We start from the raw sequence: 21,857 nt of genomic DNA, 5'->3' as shown, positions 1-21,857 counted from the left end.
GGCCGTGAAATACCCGCAGCTTCGCCGCTTTTTCCCTTATTTTGTGTATCCTCGCGGAGGGGCCCCGGGAGGGAAGGCTGGAGGCCTTGAGATAGGGAAAGGGGCTGGAGCGTAGTTGCCTGCACAAAGCCCCGCGGATGCATTCATTTTTCCAAATTAAGGGCTAGAAGACCCTAGATGCAACACAACGAAGAGGAAACCCCAACATAACCAATTAAAGTGTAGTTTATTGTTTGTTTTACCATAGCACCTTTAGGATTTTTGAAGTGTTAAACAAGCACACACACACAATTGCAGAACTCCCAAAAAACAATTAACTTAGAAAACCTTCATGAGAAATACTGCCTAATGACCACATCGCACATAAATAGGATATGAAAGAGATAAAAATAAAAACAATGTCTATTTTTGCCCCCATAAGAATCATTTACTGGAAAGAAAAGGGCAGTAGAGCGCGCATGAGTTTTAGGGACTCAATACATTGAACACCCGATTTTCCAGAAGGTGCAGGCAAGTTTGATGAAGGAGTATCCATAGCTGCTCTTTAATTGGCTTACGACCAAGCCAGTATTTCATGCACACCCTGAACTTGTGTGGCATTCACACCAAGACCCCAGCTGAAGTGCCACTGAGGTTAAACCACAATCTTTCCTTTGAATTCAGATGGTTTTGGCTCAGTCCTGGGGATATTCAGGATCAGGAAATCAGGGTGAGAGGAGTAAAGCAACACTAGCATCACACTCAGGAAAAAAGGTGAGGATCGGGGAATATATAAGAATGAAGTAAAAAAAAAATAAAAATCATTATTTCTGGTATAAAACTGTTTACAAATGCTGTGGTGGTTCAGGAGATAATCTCTTGTAAGTGTAGAGCCCAGGCACTTAAGCTATTTTCAGCTACACACTTCTGGTGGATAGACCCTCTCTCACCATCCAACGTATCAATACAGTGTTCAATAGTTAAAAAAACAAACAAACAAACAAAAGAAACCCCACACAAACAAAAAAACCCACATGATTTCCCCAACACAGAAACAGAATGAAAAAGGAAGCATAAAAGGAAAAGAGCTCTTAATAAACATTAACATGCTGAACAAACTACTGAAAGGTTTTATGAGCTGAAACCATCAGGACCTTCCAGGATGAAAAGGACCTTTTCCATCATATGCAAAACTATCTGGTTTTGGGGCACAGTTTATGGTGTAACACAGACCTCCAGCATCAATCCGGTACTGCTGATACCCCACACTTAGGACATATGCCACCATCATTTTATCATCTCATGCTGCAAGGAAAAGAGGAGAATATCTCCTGACAGTGACCCTGAAATGCCAACCTACTTTCTAAATAATATATGGCTTTGAAATAGGGCTCCTTTTGTGCTTAAAACCAGAGGTGCAAGGAGAGCATTGTCCTCATGGAGAAGAACGAGAGCGGCTGGGAGAGCCCAGCAAGGCACTTTCTCCAAAAACGTTAGCATAGGAAGACTTGAGGAACTGCACGTAGTTTTGCATACTGCGGTTGGTGCTCTCCGACTGCTCCAACCGATCCTTTAAATCCTGTAGGCGGCTTTCATAGCGGCGCTCTGCCTACATAAAGAAGCACAAAACACAGGCTGAAAGACAGTAACATTCATTCTACTCACATTAAACTTAAACTGTTCCCCAAAAGTGCTGAAGACAGCAAGAATTAGCACAGCAGTAGATCACATTACCATAGATGGTGCTATGATATTTATAATTTGTTCTGCTCATTACCAACTCCATTCAGCAACCCGTTGATAAAAACAAGAGACAACGCAGCTAATCAGTTTGGCTTTTGAAACTGATTAGCTATAGTTATGGGGAATTAAACACATTCTTTTCTGAAAAGCAACTTGACCTGATCCATGTGCCAATCCAATTCCAAGTAAAACTCAAGTAACAAGCAGGGTAAACAGGACATCATGAAAGATTCCCCTTCTTTCTTCTAGAAGAAATCATTTCCTCTAGAAGAGAAATTGCATCTCTCTCAGATAACCAAGCACAGTAAGTGAAGTTGAAATCTGCCCATGGCATCTGGTGCAAATCTCATTTGAAGAAAGGTCTGATTCTTTTTGTACACGTACATGGAAGATTAGAGCAAGTTCATTCAGATCATTGCTATAAGTAACAAGCAAATGAGAGTCCACATTCCTGAATTAGTGACGTAACAGACATGTCATATCACACATCTGTCGTGGACAGATAAAACAACATGTCACATTCAGACACAGCTCTGCATGATTTTTGCAGCATGTCCATAGGACCTTGGTTTATGGACTCCAGTTGCTGCCAGGACACCACCAGCACACCAAGAGTATCCCTTGCAAGTCACTCACATCGTCTTTGCTCCGACGCAATTGGTTCAGCTCTGTTTTATTCCTACTCAGCTGGGTCTCCAAATCCAACATCTTGGACTGGGCTGCCCTCTCTCTAGACATTGCTCGTTCTCGAGTTTGTTCCACCTACGTGTAACAACAGAACAACAACTATATTAAAGGGTTGTCTATGGAAGAATGATTTTTCCCTATCCTATTGCCCACAAAAGCCCTATCAAGTTTAATTGGACACATTCTCATACATAAGCAGCAGCTCAGTCTTTGTGTTTTCCTCTCTTCTGTTGTAAACTGGAGCACAGGGTTCAGTTTTTCAATGGTTTAAGTGCTGACAAACAGTACCAGCACATTTTATTATTTGTATTTCACTGAACATGATGATTTTCATGAATTTGGTCATAGGCTGAGGAGGTATTTCCAGCATTCTCGCTGTTCCCTTTTTACAGCCTAGGTAGTTTGGGGAAAATTCACAAACACAAGAAATTACTTACTTGTCTTTTGGCATCCTCAATGGCCATCTCCAACTGACGTGCCAAGGAGCTACATTCACGGGTCTTCTCCTCTAACCGCAGCTGACACTGGTGGATCGACTCCTCACGTTTTGCTATGACCTGAAGGAATTCTATGTTCTGGGCACTCGTTGTCTCTAGTTTTCTAGGTTAAGACAATAAGGGAAGGAAACCTATTCATTTTAAATGGCGTGTGTTTCAGTCTGCCTTTTTGTCAGGTCCTGACTAGTCTGGGAATAGATTCTATTCCCCCTTGAAAGGTGAGTGCCCCAAGAAACACTTCTCCATTTCTCACATCAAAATCTCAAAGATTGAAGGACATACAAAGTACCCACATACCTGCATTTTCCCAGACAATGTCACTAAAAGAAATACTGTAATATGTAGGTAACCTCAAAATTGTCAGGCTAGATTGGGCAAGGAGCTGGTTTATCTGCTATGTAAGCCATCATCCTTTCTAACAACATTCATAACAGGTGCTGCAAAAACATATAACTCTCTCTCCAGTGGACTGCTACTGATTAGAGATCCTTGTGGGATAAACAAATGCACAGAACCCTGGAGGCACATGGGGGACTGGAACAAGACTGAAGCTGTTTCAATCCCCTGAAAAAACAATGGGAAGAGGATGGAAATGGAAGGTTAAGAGAGCAAGAAAGCCTAATATTTCTAACCTTTCTAGCTCCTCCACCTTCAAGGTGAGCTGCTTTTTCTCCTCCTGGGCAGACTGATACCTCTCTCTTGTCATCTCCATTTTGTCCCCCTGGAGCTCAATCTAAAAATTACAGTAAATAATTACTTTATGGAGTAGTCTCTACACACACACAACCAACGACCTAAAACGTATGCAGCTCTCCAGAAGGAAACATGCTCAATTCATAATTTCTGGAGAGCCCCAAAAAAGGAACAGTGGATAGAAAAGCAAAGCACTAAAACATCTATTTTGCTGGTGGTTCCAGTTAATGTTTGGAAAGGTATGAGGAAATTCTTCTGTACTGCAAACGAAAAGCCAGGTCTGTAAATGCTTGCATGCAGAGCAGCTACCTGTAAGCACAGCAAAGCACACACATTAAAAAGCAGCCACATACATGACAGCAGCCCACAAAGGCATTAGAGTCTGAAATACCAGGAAGGTTTATAATTCCAAGCCAATCAGAGTAAAGCAGTCAGACTGCGAGATCATTTGCTGCGTCTTGAGGCATGGTTGTAGAAGTCATGCCTGTCTGTAATTGCCCTGCAATACCTAAGCAGTCCTTCTGGGGACAAAAAACAGAGACTGGGAAAACAACCTGAAATTGAGTGAGAAATTGGGTGAGAAAACAAGGTTGAGACAGCACTATCAGCAGACAACCACAGGAGGGAAAGCTGACAAGATAATGGAAGTAACAGAAGCAAGTGTTGGCATTAGCAAGTGTTGTCACTGCTGCTATTCAAGTCGCAATAAGGTTCTGCACTGAGGGACGAGAAACTTTTCAAACAGTAAGGAATGCTACCAGCTACGCCGCTAACTTCTTGCACAAAGACATACCACACACCTTTATTTTGCAGTGCACGTTTAATCTTTTCAAAAAGAGACGAAAACAGAGACGAAGTTTGAACCTTCCTGTGATTAGAAATTCATCTTGGTCTCAGACTTGCGGATTGCAGTGCTGCAGGTACTTTCTGCCAGTCCCTTACCCGCTGACGAAGATCTGCAATCATGACAGACAGGTCCACGTTCTTCTTCTCATAACTCTGAAGCTGGTCCTGACATTCTGCTAGCCGTGTCTCTGTGATCTTTAGTATCTCGGGCAGCTTTTCCAGTTCAGCAAGCTGGCTCTGGAACTGCTTACGCGCCTACAGTCAAAGAAGAGAACATGAGGAACTTTCAAATGTTCATAAGATCAAGACTAGAAAATTTATCAACTTCAATGAAGCTTTGTTAGTCTGCAACTGTGATGAGACTGTGTGGATATTTGGCCAGTGTTGGAGCTCAAAGCCTCAGGTCTTCTCCTACTCCAAAAGGCTTTCTCTTAGGATTTGGCATTCCCTATGGATGGAGAGAGAATGAGCATCTTGGAACCTGGGCTTCAATTTTACTAGAAGTACAAGCTCTTTTTTGAGGACAGCTGTTCCACATCAGACAATGGTGTAACCTGCATAGTCCACTGTTCTAAACCACTATTTCTGCAGCAAAGGACACACTAAGCAATTTAAACACCTGAAGAACACCATATAGTAAAAAAGAAGCTGCTAAATATTCAATAAATTTTGCAGAAGGAACAAGTCCTGAGAAAAACTATTGGAAAAGGCAAACTCAGATAAGCATTTTATTTCCTATTCATAGCCATTTTTCACTACATTCAGAACATTAAGATCCATGAATGTTCACAACATATCAGTCTTTAGAGGAATAGTTACCAGTTCAATTTCCTTGTTCATTTCATCCTTTAGTGTCTTGTTCTCTTTATCACACTTCTCCAGTTTTGCTGCCACATCATCTGCTTCTATTCGGGTCTTCAACACCTGGACATTCAAAAAAAAACCCACATACTTTATCTGCTATATGTAGTTTTCAACAAATGTGCAATGCTTTGGAGTAACTAAAACTGCTCAAGGATCAGCAACAAGTTTCCTGCCACACTAACCACCACTCCAGAACTATATTTGGAAGTTCACTTTCTGCTTCTGCCACCTGGACAATTTGGGCTTTCCACCAAATGTTCTCCCCTTTTGCCTTGTCTTCCTACTACCACAATATGCAAAATGCTCCCCCCCAAAAAGCAGCCAAGGAACAGTACTTGGCACACTAAAAGTCAGAAGAAAGCATCTCACTATTCCCCTTTACTTTTTGAAAAGGAGCAGGGAAAAGTGAAGTAATTAAAACCAGTCTTTTGTTTTCCATTAATCAAGATCTCTGCTGTGGGAGTCAGTTCTTCCTAATGACCAAGTTATCAGCACATAGTGAGGAAGGCAAGACTTCCACACTTTGGCATACAGCACATGGCAGTCTGGATGCTGCCATTTGAGTAAAAATCAGGCTAATAAAGACAAAAGGACCAAAGCCATATGAAACTGCAACATCCTCCAAGAGCAAACAAAGGGTTAAGGCATTACAGAATAAGCCACAACAGTGAAGGGAGAAAACATGTTTGTGCAAGGGCTGCAGGTTTTGATAAGATGCCTACCTGTGACTTGTAGGTTTCAATCAACCCTTCGTAGTTCCTAACAGAGCTCTTGAGCTGCTGCACTTCCATCTGCGCTTGGTTCAGCTTTTCCTCCATTGGGACCACACTAGCCTAAAAAAGAAAACATCTTCCATTGAGCACTTGGAAGTAAATGCCACGCTAGCTGTCTAACATTGTCTAGACTAAGAAAAAAATACTTTTGTCCGTGTAAGTTGGTAAAACTTTCCAGACTTCAGTGGGTTACCAAATTTACATCAGCAGGGCACAGAGGTTTGGGATGGATGTGCGGTCTTTCCATGTGCCTGAATGAGCTGTGCTACTTGGATTAGGGCCACTCCTTATTTGGATCAATGCCTAGCTTTCCAAGAAGAAAATAATGTAGGTCACCTACAAGATCACAGTGGTAAGAGCTGACAGGAGAAAAATACCAGCCATTTTTTTTATTCTGGAGATTACCATTCTCTCTGCATGAGCTACTATTGTTTGTTCTCTGGCCAGCAGCATGAAGATGTAAGGACAAGATGTAAGATCCCAGCTGGAAGAATAAGTATTTGGATTGGAGATACTCCTAGCCAAAACGTGGAAGAAACCCAGTCATCTCAGAATGTTCACTTTCTTTCTTTTATGTCTCTTTCCAGCATACTTGCCCTGTCATACTCAGGTTATGGTAAAACTGGTTTGAAAATAAATGGCAGCAATGGGTGCAATTCAATTCTGTCCTCAGAGGTCAAGCAACTTGTTATAATTTCTCCTTTTTTTTCCCTAGCATTTCAGCTTCAAACCCCTAGAATAATTGACCTTTAGCCTTTCATTCTCCATTTTGAAAGAAGTGGTCTCTGTAGTCTGTCGATGCAATTTATCCACCAAAGCTTCTCTGTCCTCCCTCATCTTGTCCTCCAGGGTTGTCTGCTGTTCCAGCAAGTCTGCAACACGGCTGCCATACAGAAAGAAAATTAATCCTTAAGTGACAAGAAAGAATAAGACTCCTAACCCTTGAAAATTAGCTTCAGAAACATGGGTTTTCCCTATCTTTTCATCTTCCTTCTCCAGTCACATATGCACACTTATCTGTTACACTGTTCTACCACCTCAATCTCCTTAACCTGCTGGAAATTAACTTGAGTTGTCCCCCTGGAGCCCAGATACATTGCCTCCAAGATACACAGGATAGAGGTACCTCTCTCTTGTCTCGTACCTACCTATATTCTCCTGCAGCAACAGCGGTACTGCAGTGATACCAACACATTTATTTACCTTCACAAAAAAATTGGCACAAACTATACTGCCTATCTCTTCTAATCCCTTCCATTCAAGCATCTCAAACAGACCTCAAAAGAGAGATAACCTTAATTCTTTCAAAGCATTACAAAATGGCAAAGGAACAGAGCTTTAAGGGTCGGCAAACCCTTAAAAAGCCTGCCTTTGCTGTGGCAAGTCAGCAGCAGAAGCCACATCTCTCTCTCTCTAAATTCTGCTCTAGCCCTTAAGCAGTGCTGGTTTTGCTTGGATATTTACAGGCAATCCAATTAAATTATTCAATTTAATGAAATTATTAAATTCAATTCAATTAAATTATCCTTGAACTTAGAACTCATCCCCATTCATGCTTGTTTCTCCACACTAATTTTATTTTAACCTGTTCAGTGTAACAATTTCCAGTTCAAGGTCACTCTTGTCCTTTACTACTTTGTTGTAGCGACTCCTCCAGGATTCCAGAGTAGACAGTGCCTCGGCAACATAACTGTCCTATCAAACAAAAGAAATACATGAGGAAAAGAGCAAGGGTGAAAAAAAGGTCACTGCACATGGGATATGCAGACAATATGCAGAGATGCTGATATGGGTAAGCATGATGCATGCAGAGACTTCACTAAGACTTTTAAAATATTGAGGACAAGTATTTATTTTTATTCTTCCTGATCCTTCAGAAAGGTGTTCTCCAACACTACTGTCAGCCAACAGACATAACAGCAGTGAAAGAAGCATCCTCTTTGAAGGCAGATGAACTATCATAAATACAAAGCATGGCTAAGATTCTACTAGTGGCTCTGGTCCCTGGAATTCTAAAAACAGTGGAGAAAAAAGAAACCAATCAAGTAGCGTGAAACCCATGTTCTCTTCTGATTTTAGTCCTAACTTTTCTACTTTTTCCTGATATCCTTCAGTTGTTTTTCAACAGGAAATTCCAGTACAACTCTAAGTCTTTGTACTTTTCTGCTCTGTGACTAGTTTCTCAATTACCAGCCAACTCTATTCAGAATTTTCAGCCAAAACCACGACGCTTTATTTTATCAGCTTTTGTCAACCCTCAGATGGTTCTAAAGAACCAGGCAAAAAACCAGATCTGCTAATTTAGTATGATCTAAATTATTTTATGTCCTAAGTTAAGGACATGCAGTGAATATAGTGACAGCTGAGAAAACTGGATTTGTTCTAAACTTAGCATAAATGGGCCAAAGCATCAAGACAGAAATAAATCTCATTAGTTGAAAGCAGATACTCTCCCCAGGGCTGCTACCAGAAGTGAAAGATTTAGATGCATGATCTGAAATGAGGTCTCTCTTCCTGTATTATCAGGTACCTTTTCTGCTAGCTGGACAGCTAATTGCTCTGCATACTCTTCACTTCGCTCTGCCCGCTCTTTTTGTGCATGGATGGCTTTTTTCAGGGCCTCTTTATCACGGTCTGCCTTCTGCCTTAGTTCTTTCAATTGTTGCATGATATGTTCGACCTCTGCCTTATGCTGAGCTTCACTGCGCTCCAAATTCTGCAGCAGGGGGAGAAAACACACCACACAGAATAATGTCCTTATACCTGCATACCCAAAGCAGCAACTAATTTCCTAGAAACAATGGAGAGAGCTAGGATAAACCCCCAACCTCCAGCCTGGGGGTACTTGCAATCACATTTCACCTACACAATCTCGTTGCAATGCTGACAGGCATGTCAGCATGACATGTCTTCCTTTCCTTCCAAGTCTTCCTTTCTTCTTTCATAAGCTGCTCTCTAAAATACTGATTTCCTCTCCTGACCAAGATAAATACTGGTCTACCAGTCTTTTGATCTACCTGAGAACATTCTCTTTATTAATTGAAAGGCTCACATATAATAATGTTGCTTTATGCAGCTATATAGCTTAACAGAATTAAAGCTCTTCCAAACCATCAACATACATATGTTCATCTCAACATCAATAGATGTGTTAAACATAAGACTTTGAACAAGATAAACCAGGGCAACTTTCGCCTCCTCATTAATACTGAAGAAAGCATGCATGAGTGTGATCAAATACAGGAAATCATGGCACAGCATTTTTCCCAGAAAGCAAACTAAATAATTTACAATCCGTCTTGATGCTTGCCTAAATTAAAGCCATCTTTTAAATAATTAGGCAATAATTAACTTAGGAAAAAAAATATCTAATTAATGCACATAGACCTTAAGGCTATGATTTTGCCTCATGCATCAAAAGTGAAGAGATTTTCTTCTTCTTACTTCATTTGAAAAGTATGCTGTGTGTTAGTGGCATAAACATCACCAGCCAATATTTCAGTCTACCAGACGCAGCAGAAGAATAGTTGGTGAGTGCTACTTCCCCTGTCAGTCAATTCAGTTCATGAGAGAAAATGAAGAGACAATCCCCAGGGACCACTGAAAACATACCCGTATCTGTATAGACAGACGATTGTTCTCAGCTTCTTTGTTTCGCAACTGTGCTTGTAAATGGCCTCTCACAGCCTCCATAGATTTGGAGAGTTCGCATGCTGTCTTTGCCTGGTCCTAAATAAGAAGCAACAAGACGCATATCTTTTTCCTCAACAAGCTAATAGAAGGAACACTTTATAATATGTAGCAGTCTCAGATTTCTTCACTGAATGATCTCCAGCTACCTCCACTTTCCTCAGATGGACCCTCACAGCAGTTCTACTCCAACAAAATGGGGAACAAATGAGTAGCCATTTATTTTACATCACATGTGAATGACCAGCCTGAAAGATTTGTTCTGAGGCATAACACCCTTTATATCTGATCTCTTCCCCTACGTTCCCTTTTTACTTCCTGAACAGAGAAACAGACTGGAATTTGACATCAGGAACCAACAGAACCTTACACAGAAAGGCAATTCAGCCCAAGCAAAGAGAATACTACCTATTCATCCTTGTGAAGGGTGTCTTATTAGCAGAACACAGAATCCACAAGTGTGTGGGAATTGGTAGCTGTCTGTCTAGTTTTATAAGCAAGCCAGTCATCCCTTAAAAAGTAACCGTCTACAAATACAAACCCATATTTTGGACTACTGGAAGGTGGAGCAGGGAGAAGAACACAGAAAAAGGGAACTACCTTTTCTGTCTGTATCTGAATGGTAAGATTGTCCACTTCTTCTTCTTTCTCCTGAAGCCTCATCTGAAGTTGCTGGGAAAACAAACACCACTCAGACGTTAAGTAACAAACACATTTAGGTTGGCAGCTGGAGGGAAAGAGGTGTAACTGCCTCCCTCCTGAGACCCTCTGATCTACAGCGCACTGTCTGGTATCCGCAGCAACAGCATCCTCAGTGCTAGAAAAAACAGGCTGCATTCTCCTCAAGCAGAAAGCAAAAGGGACGCACATACATTTGTGTAATAGGGCATAGGATACCCAGTCAATAACGAGCATCTGACAGGAATATATACTCCACAGACATAAAAGGGCATTACCTATGTCTCACAGCAAGTTTTGTAACTTGTGGCAATGTAAGAACTCTTTTCTCAGTTTACAGATAAGGGAACGAACAAAAACTGGCACCAGGTCACTCGCTCATTCAGAGACAGAAGCAGACACAGAAAGCTTACCCTCTTCATGCTTTTCTGTCTCTAAGGATAACATGATAAACATACATAAACAGTAAGATGATTTCCAAACTGAAGAATTCTATACTGACCATCAGGCGTATTTTGGCAGTAGATATTTGTTCTCTCCCACCCTCAGAGTTTTCTTTTTAAAGAAACATGTAGTACAATTTTTGCTTTGTACATTCAGTACCATAAGAAAAGGTAAGCAGAATCATTTGTGCTTAAACATAAGAACAGGCTTAAGTTCTCCTTTATAGCTGAGACCTGTAAATCCTAATGGTGCTTTTATATGTAGGTCTCAGCTGTGCTATCCCCATTCTAAGCTCTTGTATTTCAAAGGCTATGAAAATCTATCCACTTTGAAATGTAGGTTATTAACCAGAGGAGCAATGTAGTGGCTCTGATTACCACAAAAGCCAAAGTATTTTTTATTGGTCTAAAAGGCACTAGTGTAAGACTTGACAGCTGAATACAAGACAAGAAGAGCTTGTCATGTTAGATTTTATCATTTAAAAAAAAAAAAGGGGGGGGGGGAAGAGATTGTGGTTTGCTTACTGCTTTCTCTGCATCTGAGTCAGCCAGCCTTTTCAGCAGTGCTCCTTGCCGCTCCAGTATCTTCTGGACATCCTTCTACAAAAGAAATATGTGAGAAAAATTGTTAACTAAAAAGTCAATTTTATACAGATTCTTTAAATGGAGCTGGGCAAATCAACCATTTCCTCACAGTTGCAGCAGCAATTCTCAGAAGATACCCAGAAGCATCAAATTTGCTAAATATTTCACATATCAACCCATCTCAGAAAGCTTTCCCACTTCTCAGTCAAAGATTATAATAAAAAGCATGATGGCAATTTAAGATCTTTCTGAACTCTCCCACTACTCAGGGAAAGTCCTGTGGAAGAACTCAGTCCTTTTATTCAGTCTCACTGGTGGCTGAAAGAACCGTTACCATCAGCCTGCTTTTGTTCAAATGGAATATAAACTACAGGAGGAATAGCAATTTCATTTCTCTATTGCTCTTACAAGCAGCATAGAATTGTTCTGTACAAGCAGTACAGAACCGTTTACAATTTCTCTGTTATTGCTCTTACAGCCTACAAAAATAAAGCTCTGAACATCCTTAGGCTCCCATTAGCTAAGGCCTCATCTAGTCCTCAGACTTCAGCCAACGCAACTGTAGCAGTAACATTTCAGACTAGCATGATCAGCAGATACAGCTGTATCCAGATGAGAAAATGCTGGCAACACAGTAGTGCCTATCTATACCTTTTAATAGAGTCAAAGACTTAGGTGCTCTAACATCCTCACAGCAGAAAAGTCAGTCTTACTGTGTGACATAGACAGGGATAAAAAAAACCTAACCACTCTTTATGACACCGGGTCAACAGAAGGGTTGGAAAAAAAAAAAAAAAGAGCAGTTAAAAGCTCTCAAACTCCACTTCAGTCCACAAGACAACATAGCCTCCTGTCTTCAAGCACACAGCACTGCTCACCTCCCGGTTTTGCTGCTCTCTGAGAAGTTCTCGTAGTGTCCGGTTGGTTTCTTCAAAGGTACTCAATTTCTGGAGCAGAAGCTCTTTTTGTCTTGTCAGTGTGTTAATGTCTGAGCTGCTCATGTGTTTCTCCTAGAGGAAAAACAAAACAACAACAACAAAAAATAAGAGAGGAATCATTCACCTGGAGTTAATGTATGAAGCTGATACAAGCATAAGCAGTGAAATAGTCAGCACCACGCGTGCAGAAGGTGACTGGATGCTGCAAGTAAATACCCCACTTCCAAACAAAACTAGCAAACATCTTAAGCATATTAAAAACCTCCACTTTTCCATATATCTTTCTGGATCAGCAACTGTAATATTACATTTCTAAGACAACCATATAACAGGCCAATATAGCAAAGGCAAGAACAAAAAAGGCAACACCTACAATGTTGAGTCTCCCAATTGTACTTTTCAGGGCATGGATCTGCCTGGCTGCTGCTGCTCCATCCCTTTCTGCCTCACTCAGCTTGGACATCAAACACTCCTTCTCATGCTGCAAGTACTTTTTCTGTAGCCTGTAATGAGAATTAAGCCATCAGAGAAAGAAGCTTTGACAGCTGTACCAATCACTATTGATATACAGTTGATTGGGTTAAAACTCATATAAACCCTCAAATCAGAGGATAAAAGCTCTAAACAAACACTACTTAAGATTTACCCTCTTCCAAGTGTGGCAGTTGTTCTGACAGAAGCAAGTAGAAACCAGAAGCTTGCTAGGACCACAGCTATGAAACAGGAATTTAGGGGGGACAAATTGGGCTTATACAAAGCCTGCACACACTTTAAACCCAAAACACAATGCTGTGCTTTTCCTGGGCACTTAAGCCATACCAGAAATAAGACTCCAAATGGCTGAACATGAAATAGGAAAGCACATCAAGATATACTGCTCCAAGTTTTTAGCCAGGGCTATTAATCTCAGAAGCATTCACAAAGTTTTCTGAAAAAGTAATACCCAGTACTAACTTCCAAGTGATCTTAAGGAAAAAATAAAACTAACTCTCTTAAAACACTAGTGTCCCCCTGGAGACACAAACTTCCTTAATTCTTTAGATACAAAGCAGATACAAAAATGTTAGACTTGGAGACCTTCAGGTCACTAAGAAAAAAAAAATGATTCAGTCCTCTCAGGGGCTGTCACTCCTCTCTCAGTGTGATTTTCACAAAGGCCAAAAATTCTCCTCTAGTTTTCAGCTCCATGTTTATTCATTTGTTGCTCCACCAGTATCATCCCAATTCAAACAGTGTCTCTTAACCTTCAAGATATTAACTGCAGAGCTAGGATGACCCTCCAGTAGGCCACACAAGCCAATCGCTCTCAGGTTCCTCTCAGTATTTTTTCCGTTCCAGTAGTCATTCTAGAGCCCTTCTCTGCAGCTATTGCCATCTGAAGTCCCCCTTCTAAAAGGTGATGAAAAACCCAAGAACATCAGTTCTTCAGCAGCACTGCAACCCAGGGTACAAACTACAGCCTCAAATAATGTTAGCAATAAAGGAGGTAGGTGCCCTGTAAATACCGCTACTTGCAGTAACTACAGACAACTGGAGCTTTCTTACACAGTCAGATCTTTCTCTTCCTTTATGCGCTCAATATTGCGTCTGAGCAGAGTATTCTCATGTTCTGTTTCTACCAGCTCTTGTGTGACCTCATTCAGTTCTTCTTTCTGCTCCTCAAGGAGACGCTTTGTCATTTGCTGCTGTTCCTCCTTTTTCTGAAGCTTGACCTGATGAAGATATTTAAATAGAGCTTAAGACAAACCAGGTGCTTTTAAAGTGATTTTTTTTTTGCCTAGATACTTCTAGGCTGTTCCTGCGCACGAACGCCATAACTTACTTATTGCCTGGAAATACCTCCCATCCCATAAACACTGGGAGACACAAGCGTCCTGGCTCTAAGTCAAACACCAAAAATTGTCATCAACCACGAGACATATGACAGACCTCAAACATGGCAAGAAAGGAGCTCTGGTAGCAGTCCACATGGTGGAGATGCCTCACATTGCTCCACTTGCTTTGTGAGATCCAGGGAACTGGGTGAAATCAACCTAAATAGTCCCTGGCATTTTTGTTTCCATCTACCCATTTTGGATTTCCCAGGACATTCTGTGACAGCTCAGTGTCACTGCTAGTAGTGTGGCTGGAGTTGTGTACAGACTACTCAAGAACTGAATGGGGCTCAGAAGTTGACTACTGCTCCTCATGAATGACATGTGCATCCCATGTGGCAGTTAAGAGCACTACAAACAGTTGAAGATATGCAATAAGAGAGAACATAGAGGGGGGTTGAACTACTGTACTGGACTTGTTTCTTTTTGCAGCAAAAAAAAGAAGGTCACTGGAGATTCCCTGGCTTATACAGAATTAAAGCTAACAAAATTAATGTGATCTTACACCATGGATTTATTTAAGTGACACCATCAAACATTTAGATTAACTTATTAATTAACTTATTGAAAGTATCAAAATGGATTTTTGTTTTACAATCATGCAAGTAATTCCATTAAATTTTGTAGAATAAATAAAATGGAAAACACTTAACAGAAGAATCTACTTGACTCAAATCCTATTCTTATTCACTGATTTGAACTTCATGTAGTTTTGAGTAAAATAATTAGACGACAAGACTTGCTACCCTCAGTGTTAACTCAAAGTTAAAAACGCAGTTTTCCCCCACGATAATGCATCTTATGAAATCTGGAAACATCTCCTACCCACTTTTTAAATTATGTCAAATATGTAAGAGACTATTTATCTGGAAAACACAACATCACTGGGTTGCACCTTTTGAAACGGAGTCAGAAGAAATAATCTTGTTGAGTAAGTGGATTCTTTGACAATAAAACATCATCATACTGTAGTTTTCACCTTCTGGAAGGACCAGTTTTCAGATTTGGGGCTTGGGAAAAGACATTATTTGGAAACTGAAGCACAGCAATACCTTATTAAATGGATAATATTTTAAAATGTTTCATAGTAGGGCTTAGTAAATTTCTCTCTAGGATAGTTCAGCTCTTCTAAACAACTCAGACTGCTTAGCTTGCTTAAAAAAGAAGGAAAAAAAAAATCAAAGGCCTGGGTAATCTTCCATTGCAACAAGACTTGACTCCAGTCTCCAGTGCCAAACAATCAGCTACAAAGCCTGAGTAAGCAGGTAACTTTACACTATCTCCTCACCTCATTCTTCAGTGTTCCCACCACATTCATCAGGCTATCTAACTTCTTTTCACATTTGTTCATTTTGCAGTAAACTGCATCCTCCTCATCTGTAGAGAGGTCACTCAGGCGCAATACTGACAGCATTTTTTCTGAATCTGGAGGTGTAATTTCTAGGCGGTGAGTTGGTCCCTAGTAGAAAAGCAATGAAGAGCATAATTTTTTTAGTATAAAGTTATAACAGTATTCTAACCCTAACTCTGCCACAAACAGAGACCAGGTCACATCACTGCAATAGGGCTAGTAAGGAAAAAAAACCATTTGTAAACAGCTCTTTCATTTCCATCAGGGAAAGGTCAAGAATGCAGAAAGACTAGAATGGAAAAAGAAGAAAAATTAACGAAAATTCAAATTCTTATCTAGGAAGAGCCAGGAATACAAATGGCAAAACTATCAACCCATGAGAAAGAAAATATTACACAATACTACACAAATGCTCCATGCTTTGGAAGAGACTAAGAACAGCAGCCACTTGCTGTGCCTCCAGATGAGACTTTGAAGGGGACTTTTGTCTGGCTTCTAGAGGCAGAAAGGCACGATATGGCCATAGGCTGCTAATTAATTTCCAATTTTTCTATATTAAAAGGTGAAAAAGATTTCAAGAAGACACTTAAAATGGATGGTAGGTGATAGTAGCCTTCTTTCAGATCAGCCCAGCTCCCTCACTACACAACTGCTCTCTTCAACCTCAGATAAACTTGAAAGTTTGTTTTAAAGAGAAAATCATACCTCCCATTTGTAGGTGGACTCCCGGACAGATGTTTTGCCTGGGGGCATCCAGGGGGCCTTAGTTTTCACCCGCACAGCTCGGCACGTGCTTATGGTATCCCCTTTCATTTTCTGTTTGTGCTTTTGCTAAAGAAAGAGAAAATAAAATAAATCACAGACTTTTACGGAACCATTTACGATTTTTGGTGCTGCAAAACCAAATGAAAGTTTATTAATACAAAAACATCACATAGTGTTTCACATGATACATCAGATAAGACAAGCCAGCAGCCATCAGAGGAGGCTAACACAAGCCAGAAGGAAAGGTTATTGCACATTCAGTTGATAGTATGGCTAGGTGTAGTACATTCTTGTCTATCACATAGCAACTCTGTTATATCACCGGGATACCTGCACTTGTGTTGTGACGAGAGCCTTACCCAGTAGGCCAGGGCTGGGAGTTCGGGGAGGGGGGAAAGGAAGTCTCCTCTGTATGGAGATACACCAAAATATACTGCAATACAACCCATTCACGTGAAGAAGGAACAACCTGGGAGATCCCTTCTCCATTCCAGATTCAACTCACAAAAGAGCAGCTATATCATTTGACAACAGCACTACCAGAGAAAAAAGAACAGTGCAGTGTGATTGGTTATGAAAAGCCCCTGATGCGTTTTCCCTGCTTTGCAGTCAACTAATAAATCCACATTTACTTGTGTTGAACTCGAGGTGCTCTAACTGAAGGAAAGTTAAAGTGGTTTTGCACAGTTCTAACCTTAGAGAAAAATCAGATGTTCTAAATATTCCCTACAGGCAATTAACTAATAGGAGTCATTGATCTCACTGTCAGGCCCGTTATGATATTTGCCATTAGCAACAAACACAAAATTAATAGAGTGCTTAGAACAGGATGTTTGCACATAAGGAAGAATGAGCTAGCAACTTCCATCACCTCTTGAGAACAACTTTACATAAACATCCAACTATAAAAGAAGATATGAAATAGCTAGATACTCAACTTCAGTATTGCCTTCTACCTACTGCGGATAAGGCTATGAAGACATCCTCTTTGCTGCATAGCTCAGAGGACTGAGAAGATGCTTAATGCCAGAAGACAGTTTGAATCCAGACTCTTTTTTTATCTAAAAACATTTATTTTAATACAATGAAGATGGAATTTGAAACACCTAGATATTACCTTTCCCCAAACCCTTCCTACAGAAATAGTCATGAAGCCAAAGAAAAACCATTCTCAGGACACAAATCCAGGAAACAAAAGGGAAAAAAAATTCCCCCAAACCACATCACATTGGAAGCAACACTCCTCACAATCACACACTTGAACATGAAAAGTAACTATATATTCTATATCATACTTAAATTGTCTTAAACACAGAAGACATGTTACTGAAAATGCACCATTGAATATGAATTCAAGTCTTACAGTTCTAATACAATGGTAAAACAGACCTTGAAGATTTTGTGGTGCTTCTAGGACCGTTCACCTTCCTCTTTGTAGCCCTTAAAAACACCCAGCTACACACTCCTACCTGGCATTTTGCAGGTGTGGTTTTCTGACCCTTTTTAATATGGACATGGACAGGGGTGTTTTCATCCACATGGACGTGCAAAGGGGGAGATGAGGAACGGTTCTTCATGGCTCTTCTCCCACAAACGGGAAAGGGCAATACAATGAAAGGAAACCTGTGAATAAGGAAACTGGAAATAACAACATTTCCCTCTATGCCAGAGACCAACAATGGCCAGCTTTGGTTAAAGTTGGAGGTTTCTTTCAGTAGCATCTGCCATTTTGAATTGCACACTATTTTGCTGTAAAGCTAGGATTAATACAAGTAATTTCTCTGTTTCTGGTATTTTTTGCTTTTAATGTGGTTATTAAAGACCAAACAGAGTTGACGGATAGCGGGTGTCTGTAAGAGTCATTGGAGTTCACAGTCTTAGAGCAAGTGAGCAAATCAAAGGTTCCAGTAACTAACACAATCTGATTATGAAGAGAAATTTGAAGTGGCAAGAAGAGAAGCATTAATTTAACAGTTCAGTTAAGACAAATCAACAGGAAACCATCAGATCCTTCCATCCTAGAACCTGAACCTGTAAACTCATATGTCCTTAATTTTAAGTGTCTTTTTGAAGTTAAACTAATGCTTAAAAGCTTTTGGATCACGGCATTTCTTTAATCTTCAGAAAAAAGCATAACCTCAACCAATACCTAACACAATGTGGAAAAGCCTAGAGACACAAGCTTAAAGTCATCACCTTTGAGCTTGATGCTTTGGTTGAGGTAATGGTATAATGCAATTGCAAATCTTACAAAAATCCACCAGCAGCACTTATCTGATTCTGGCAGAAAGGTTTTTGTCAGCCTAGGTAAAATTACTTACAGTTATTTTAAAGCTTTTAGCTCTTCTTGACAGTGTGCTCTGTGCAGAGACTGAAGTCACTTCATTGTTGATGGATGAGGGACACCTGATACAGAAATAATAAAAGGACCACTAATAGGAAAAGGTGCCAATTTCTGAACATCATCTTCCTTTTGATTTAAGGCAACATGCAAGCTCAAACATATCAAATGTATGAACCCAAACAACAAAAGTTGACGTGTCCTGGCTTCCTCTGACAAACATGCGATGAGGGAAGGACCAAGATTATAATTCCTTACATACTGATGATGAAAGTTGGTTTAAACAATGGAAAATGTTTTGTACAATCACACGTGATGGGTTTACCCAAAGTTACAAACCTTCAAATTCTAACTGCAATTTTTAACCAGTTTCATAAGAAAAAAGGTCTGAACAGTTCCAGGGTACCTGTACATCCCCTCCCAAACCCCACACCCACCCTAAATTCTGCCATCATCAACAAATTCTGTAAAACTTGACTGAAATGTTGAGATTCTAGGTTTATACAGTTTTGCAGGCTGAAGAGATGTGTCCAAATTAGCACTCATGCTGAAGGAAACCCAGCACCACACAGATTCGTGTTGCAATGTGGTCACTGCCTGCCCAGCAGATACATCAGTACTGGTTGGCTAACCCGTAGCACACACAGAACTGGGAGTCAGCTACAGCACGAGCAGCTTCTTGCCTGGTGGTTCTTGGGGAACTGGAAGAAATGAGAGGGAGGGAAGAGGGATCTCCAAAGGACTAATATCTATCGGGGAGTGACAAAGTGGTGGTATATCAGGCTTAGTTAGCTAACCTTATGGTAACACTCCTTCACAATCTGCTATGTAATGACAAGTGTTACAAGTAAAGTGCTGCTTGTGATGCAGTAGAGCAGGATTTTGTACAATACTTCTGCTAGACTAGAATTTAGATCACTTGTTATAGCTCATTGATTAATTTGTTGGCTTGCCAAGGTTCATGTAATAACCTACTCTAAATAAAACTAATAATACTGCATCTGTTTTTAAGCAGTATGTGTTTAAGACAAAACACACCTGTACATCATGTCAGATTTAGGAACATTACAGAGGGGAAGATGCAGCAGTACTTCCCTTGATCAGGAACAGGAAGCGACAGTTTTCTGAAGGAAAAGGGTCCCCCAGCTTCTAGCTATGAACAACTCCAAACACCGCTGGGCGTTTTAATCCCCTCCTTCCCGAGGAGAGCTTAAACTCTCCTCAGGACTAAACGTGCGCATCAGCTCCAGCACTGACTGAGAACTTCGGCAGAGCTTTTGAATCACCACAGGTGAAACTCAGATGCTGCCACCCAGCTTTCACCAGCAACGAGGTTTATTCCAGAAGTTTAAGTGACCTCTCCTGCCGTCTCTGGAGGCTTTTCAAAGAATCTCTAGCTACCTCGGGCTGGCAGGGACCTTGTCTGGGGTCAGCCTCCTGTCAGAGCAGGACCAGCTCTGAGGTCAGAGCAGGGCTTTACCCAGGCGGGGCTGGAAACCCCCCAGGGGTGGCACACACACACCCCCCCCCACCTCCCAGCAGCCCGTCCCCACGCCTGCCCCGACACCCAGCACACTTTCCGCCCTATATTTGAAGTCGCCTGATAGTTCCCGCTTTCCCTCGCAGCGGGAAGAACCATCCCAAGACAGGAGGTGCTACTGACACGGCGGGGAAGGCGCCGAAGAAATAATTCCCGGGGGCTCCGACATCCCCGCGGCCATACGCCGAGGGGACCCCCCCCCCCTCAGCGGGCCCGGCGCGCCCCTACCCCCTCACCATGAAGGGCCGCGCGAGGTTCGCTGCCGCCTCAGGAGGTCTTCGGCGGCGGCGGGGAGGCGGCGGGAGGCGCTGCCGCTGCCATGGAGACCCCGCAGCCGGGGCGAGGGGGGCGGCGGGAGGCTGCACAAGGGGCAGGAGACGCCGCCGCACTTCCGGGGCCGCCGCCGCGCCGCCGCCGCCCGCGGCTCCCCCATTGGGCGATTCAAACCCTCCTCGTGATCCGGACCGCCGCCGCCGCCACCGTCGCCGCGTCACAAGGCCCCGCCCCGCAACGGGTTCCGTCGCCATAGGAACGCGAAGCGGCCCGGAGGGGCCGGGCCGGGCCCGGCGCCGCGCTCCCCCGGGCCGCCCGCTGGGAGGCGACCCCGGCCGCGCTCCCCTGGGCCGTCACCCCCTCCCCAGCAGCCGGGTGACCGAGCGCTGCTGGGTCCCGGCTGCCCCCGGGTGAGGACGGCGGCCCCGGCGGAGCGCGGCCGGAGAGATGTCGTGTCACCGAGCTGGTGTCGTCTCGGATCCACATTTCGTGTGTGCTGGGGCACGAGGCTGTGCGAGACTTGTCCTCCATCTAGGGGTCACAGAGGCGGGTATTTTAAGTGATCATAAAGGGTTCCTCCAAGATCCTGTCTGTGCGTGTTCGGTATCATTTTCTTTAAAGCAGCGTTACCTGCTAGAACGTTGTTCTTTTCATACCGTGGAACACCAGTTTCAGCACAGAACAGCTTTAACAAATACAGCAAGTCACAGACCAGCAACCCAGCTGTTTTTACTGTAAACATTTTCTTTCTCCCCTCCCTGTCAGATCATAACTGAATTTGTAACTAGTCTTACATTTGCAAAACAACCAACCAACCTCTATCACAACCTTTGTTGTTATACCCAATAACGGTGCCCCCCCCTCCTCGCCCCTCCAACAGAACCCACACCATGCAAGCAGCTGCATTACAGATCGACCTCAGCTGCACCTGAAATATCTCAAACAAACCAGCTTCCCCAAAAACTGCCCTTTCTTCTGGGGAAACAGAACTTTATGAAGTTGACAGTTAAGGAAATTTAAGCCTTGGGCTGCAGCAGATCACTCCCTTTCAAACCTGCATGGTCTCTCACTACGACACACATCAGGCATTTCTACCCGGCACAGCTCAGTAGACTTCGTATTTCACAACGTTACCTGCAGAAACGGCTCCTAATCCAAGTGCTACAGCAGCAAATCCTTTGTTACTCTTGCACGGCAGAAACATCTAGAGATGTCCCGGGCATGCAGATTGCTCTTAATCCTTCTTTTTCCAAAACAAAACCAAACTGATTTTCAGGGGTATTCCAGAGAGCTTTCA

General features: G+C 42.1%; 1 protein-coding gene across 8 annotated transcripts; it reads right to left on the bottom strand.

Annotated features, from left to right (window-relative positions):
- Positions 1-207: 207 nt before the first annotated feature.
- Positions 208-21,830, bottom strand: ODF2 (outer dense fiber of sperm tails 2). Of its 8 annotated transcripts, none has more exons than XM_075055984.1 (21): positions 21,695-21,772; positions 18,728-18,812; positions 17,876-18,029; positions 16,347-16,472; positions 15,579-15,749; positions 13,962-14,128; positions 12,790-12,919; positions 12,357-12,488; positions 11,419-11,493; positions 10,373-10,444; positions 9,695-9,811; positions 8,613-8,798; positions 7,668-7,777; positions 6,830-6,965; positions 6,032-6,142; positions 5,265-5,369; positions 4,542-4,700; positions 3,539-3,639; positions 2,847-3,009; positions 2,359-2,484; positions 208-1,588 (listed from the first exon to the last, which is right to left on the bottom strand). In XM_075055984.1, the coding sequence occupies exons 3-21, from the start codon at positions 17,981-17,983 to the stop codon at positions 1,415-1,417; spliced, it is 2,469 nt and encodes an 822-aa protein (XP_074912085.1). In that variant the 5' UTR covers positions 17,984-18,029; positions 18,728-18,812; positions 21,695-21,772; the 3' UTR covers positions 208-1,414. The 8 variants fall into 8 exon arrangements, 6 of the variants coding, with proteins under 6 accessions (XP_074912085.1, XP_074912084.1, XP_074912083.1 ...); XM_075055983.1 differs by lacking the exon at positions 21,695-21,772 and adding an exon at positions 20,524-20,567; XM_075055982.1 differs by lacking the exons at positions 17,876-18,029; positions 21,695-21,772 and adding an exon at positions 20,524-20,735 and having other exon boundaries at positions 208-1,986.
- Positions 21,831-21,857: the final 27 nt, after the last annotated feature.

Source organism: Buteo buteo, chromosome 23 (assembly GCF_964188355.1).
Source record: "Buteo buteo chromosome 23, bButBut1.hap1.1, whole genome shotgun sequence".
Taxonomy (NCBI): domain Eukaryota; kingdom Metazoa; phylum Chordata; class Aves; order Accipitriformes; family Accipitridae; genus Buteo; species Buteo buteo.
This window is presented reverse-complemented; position numbering and strand designations above follow the sequence as displayed.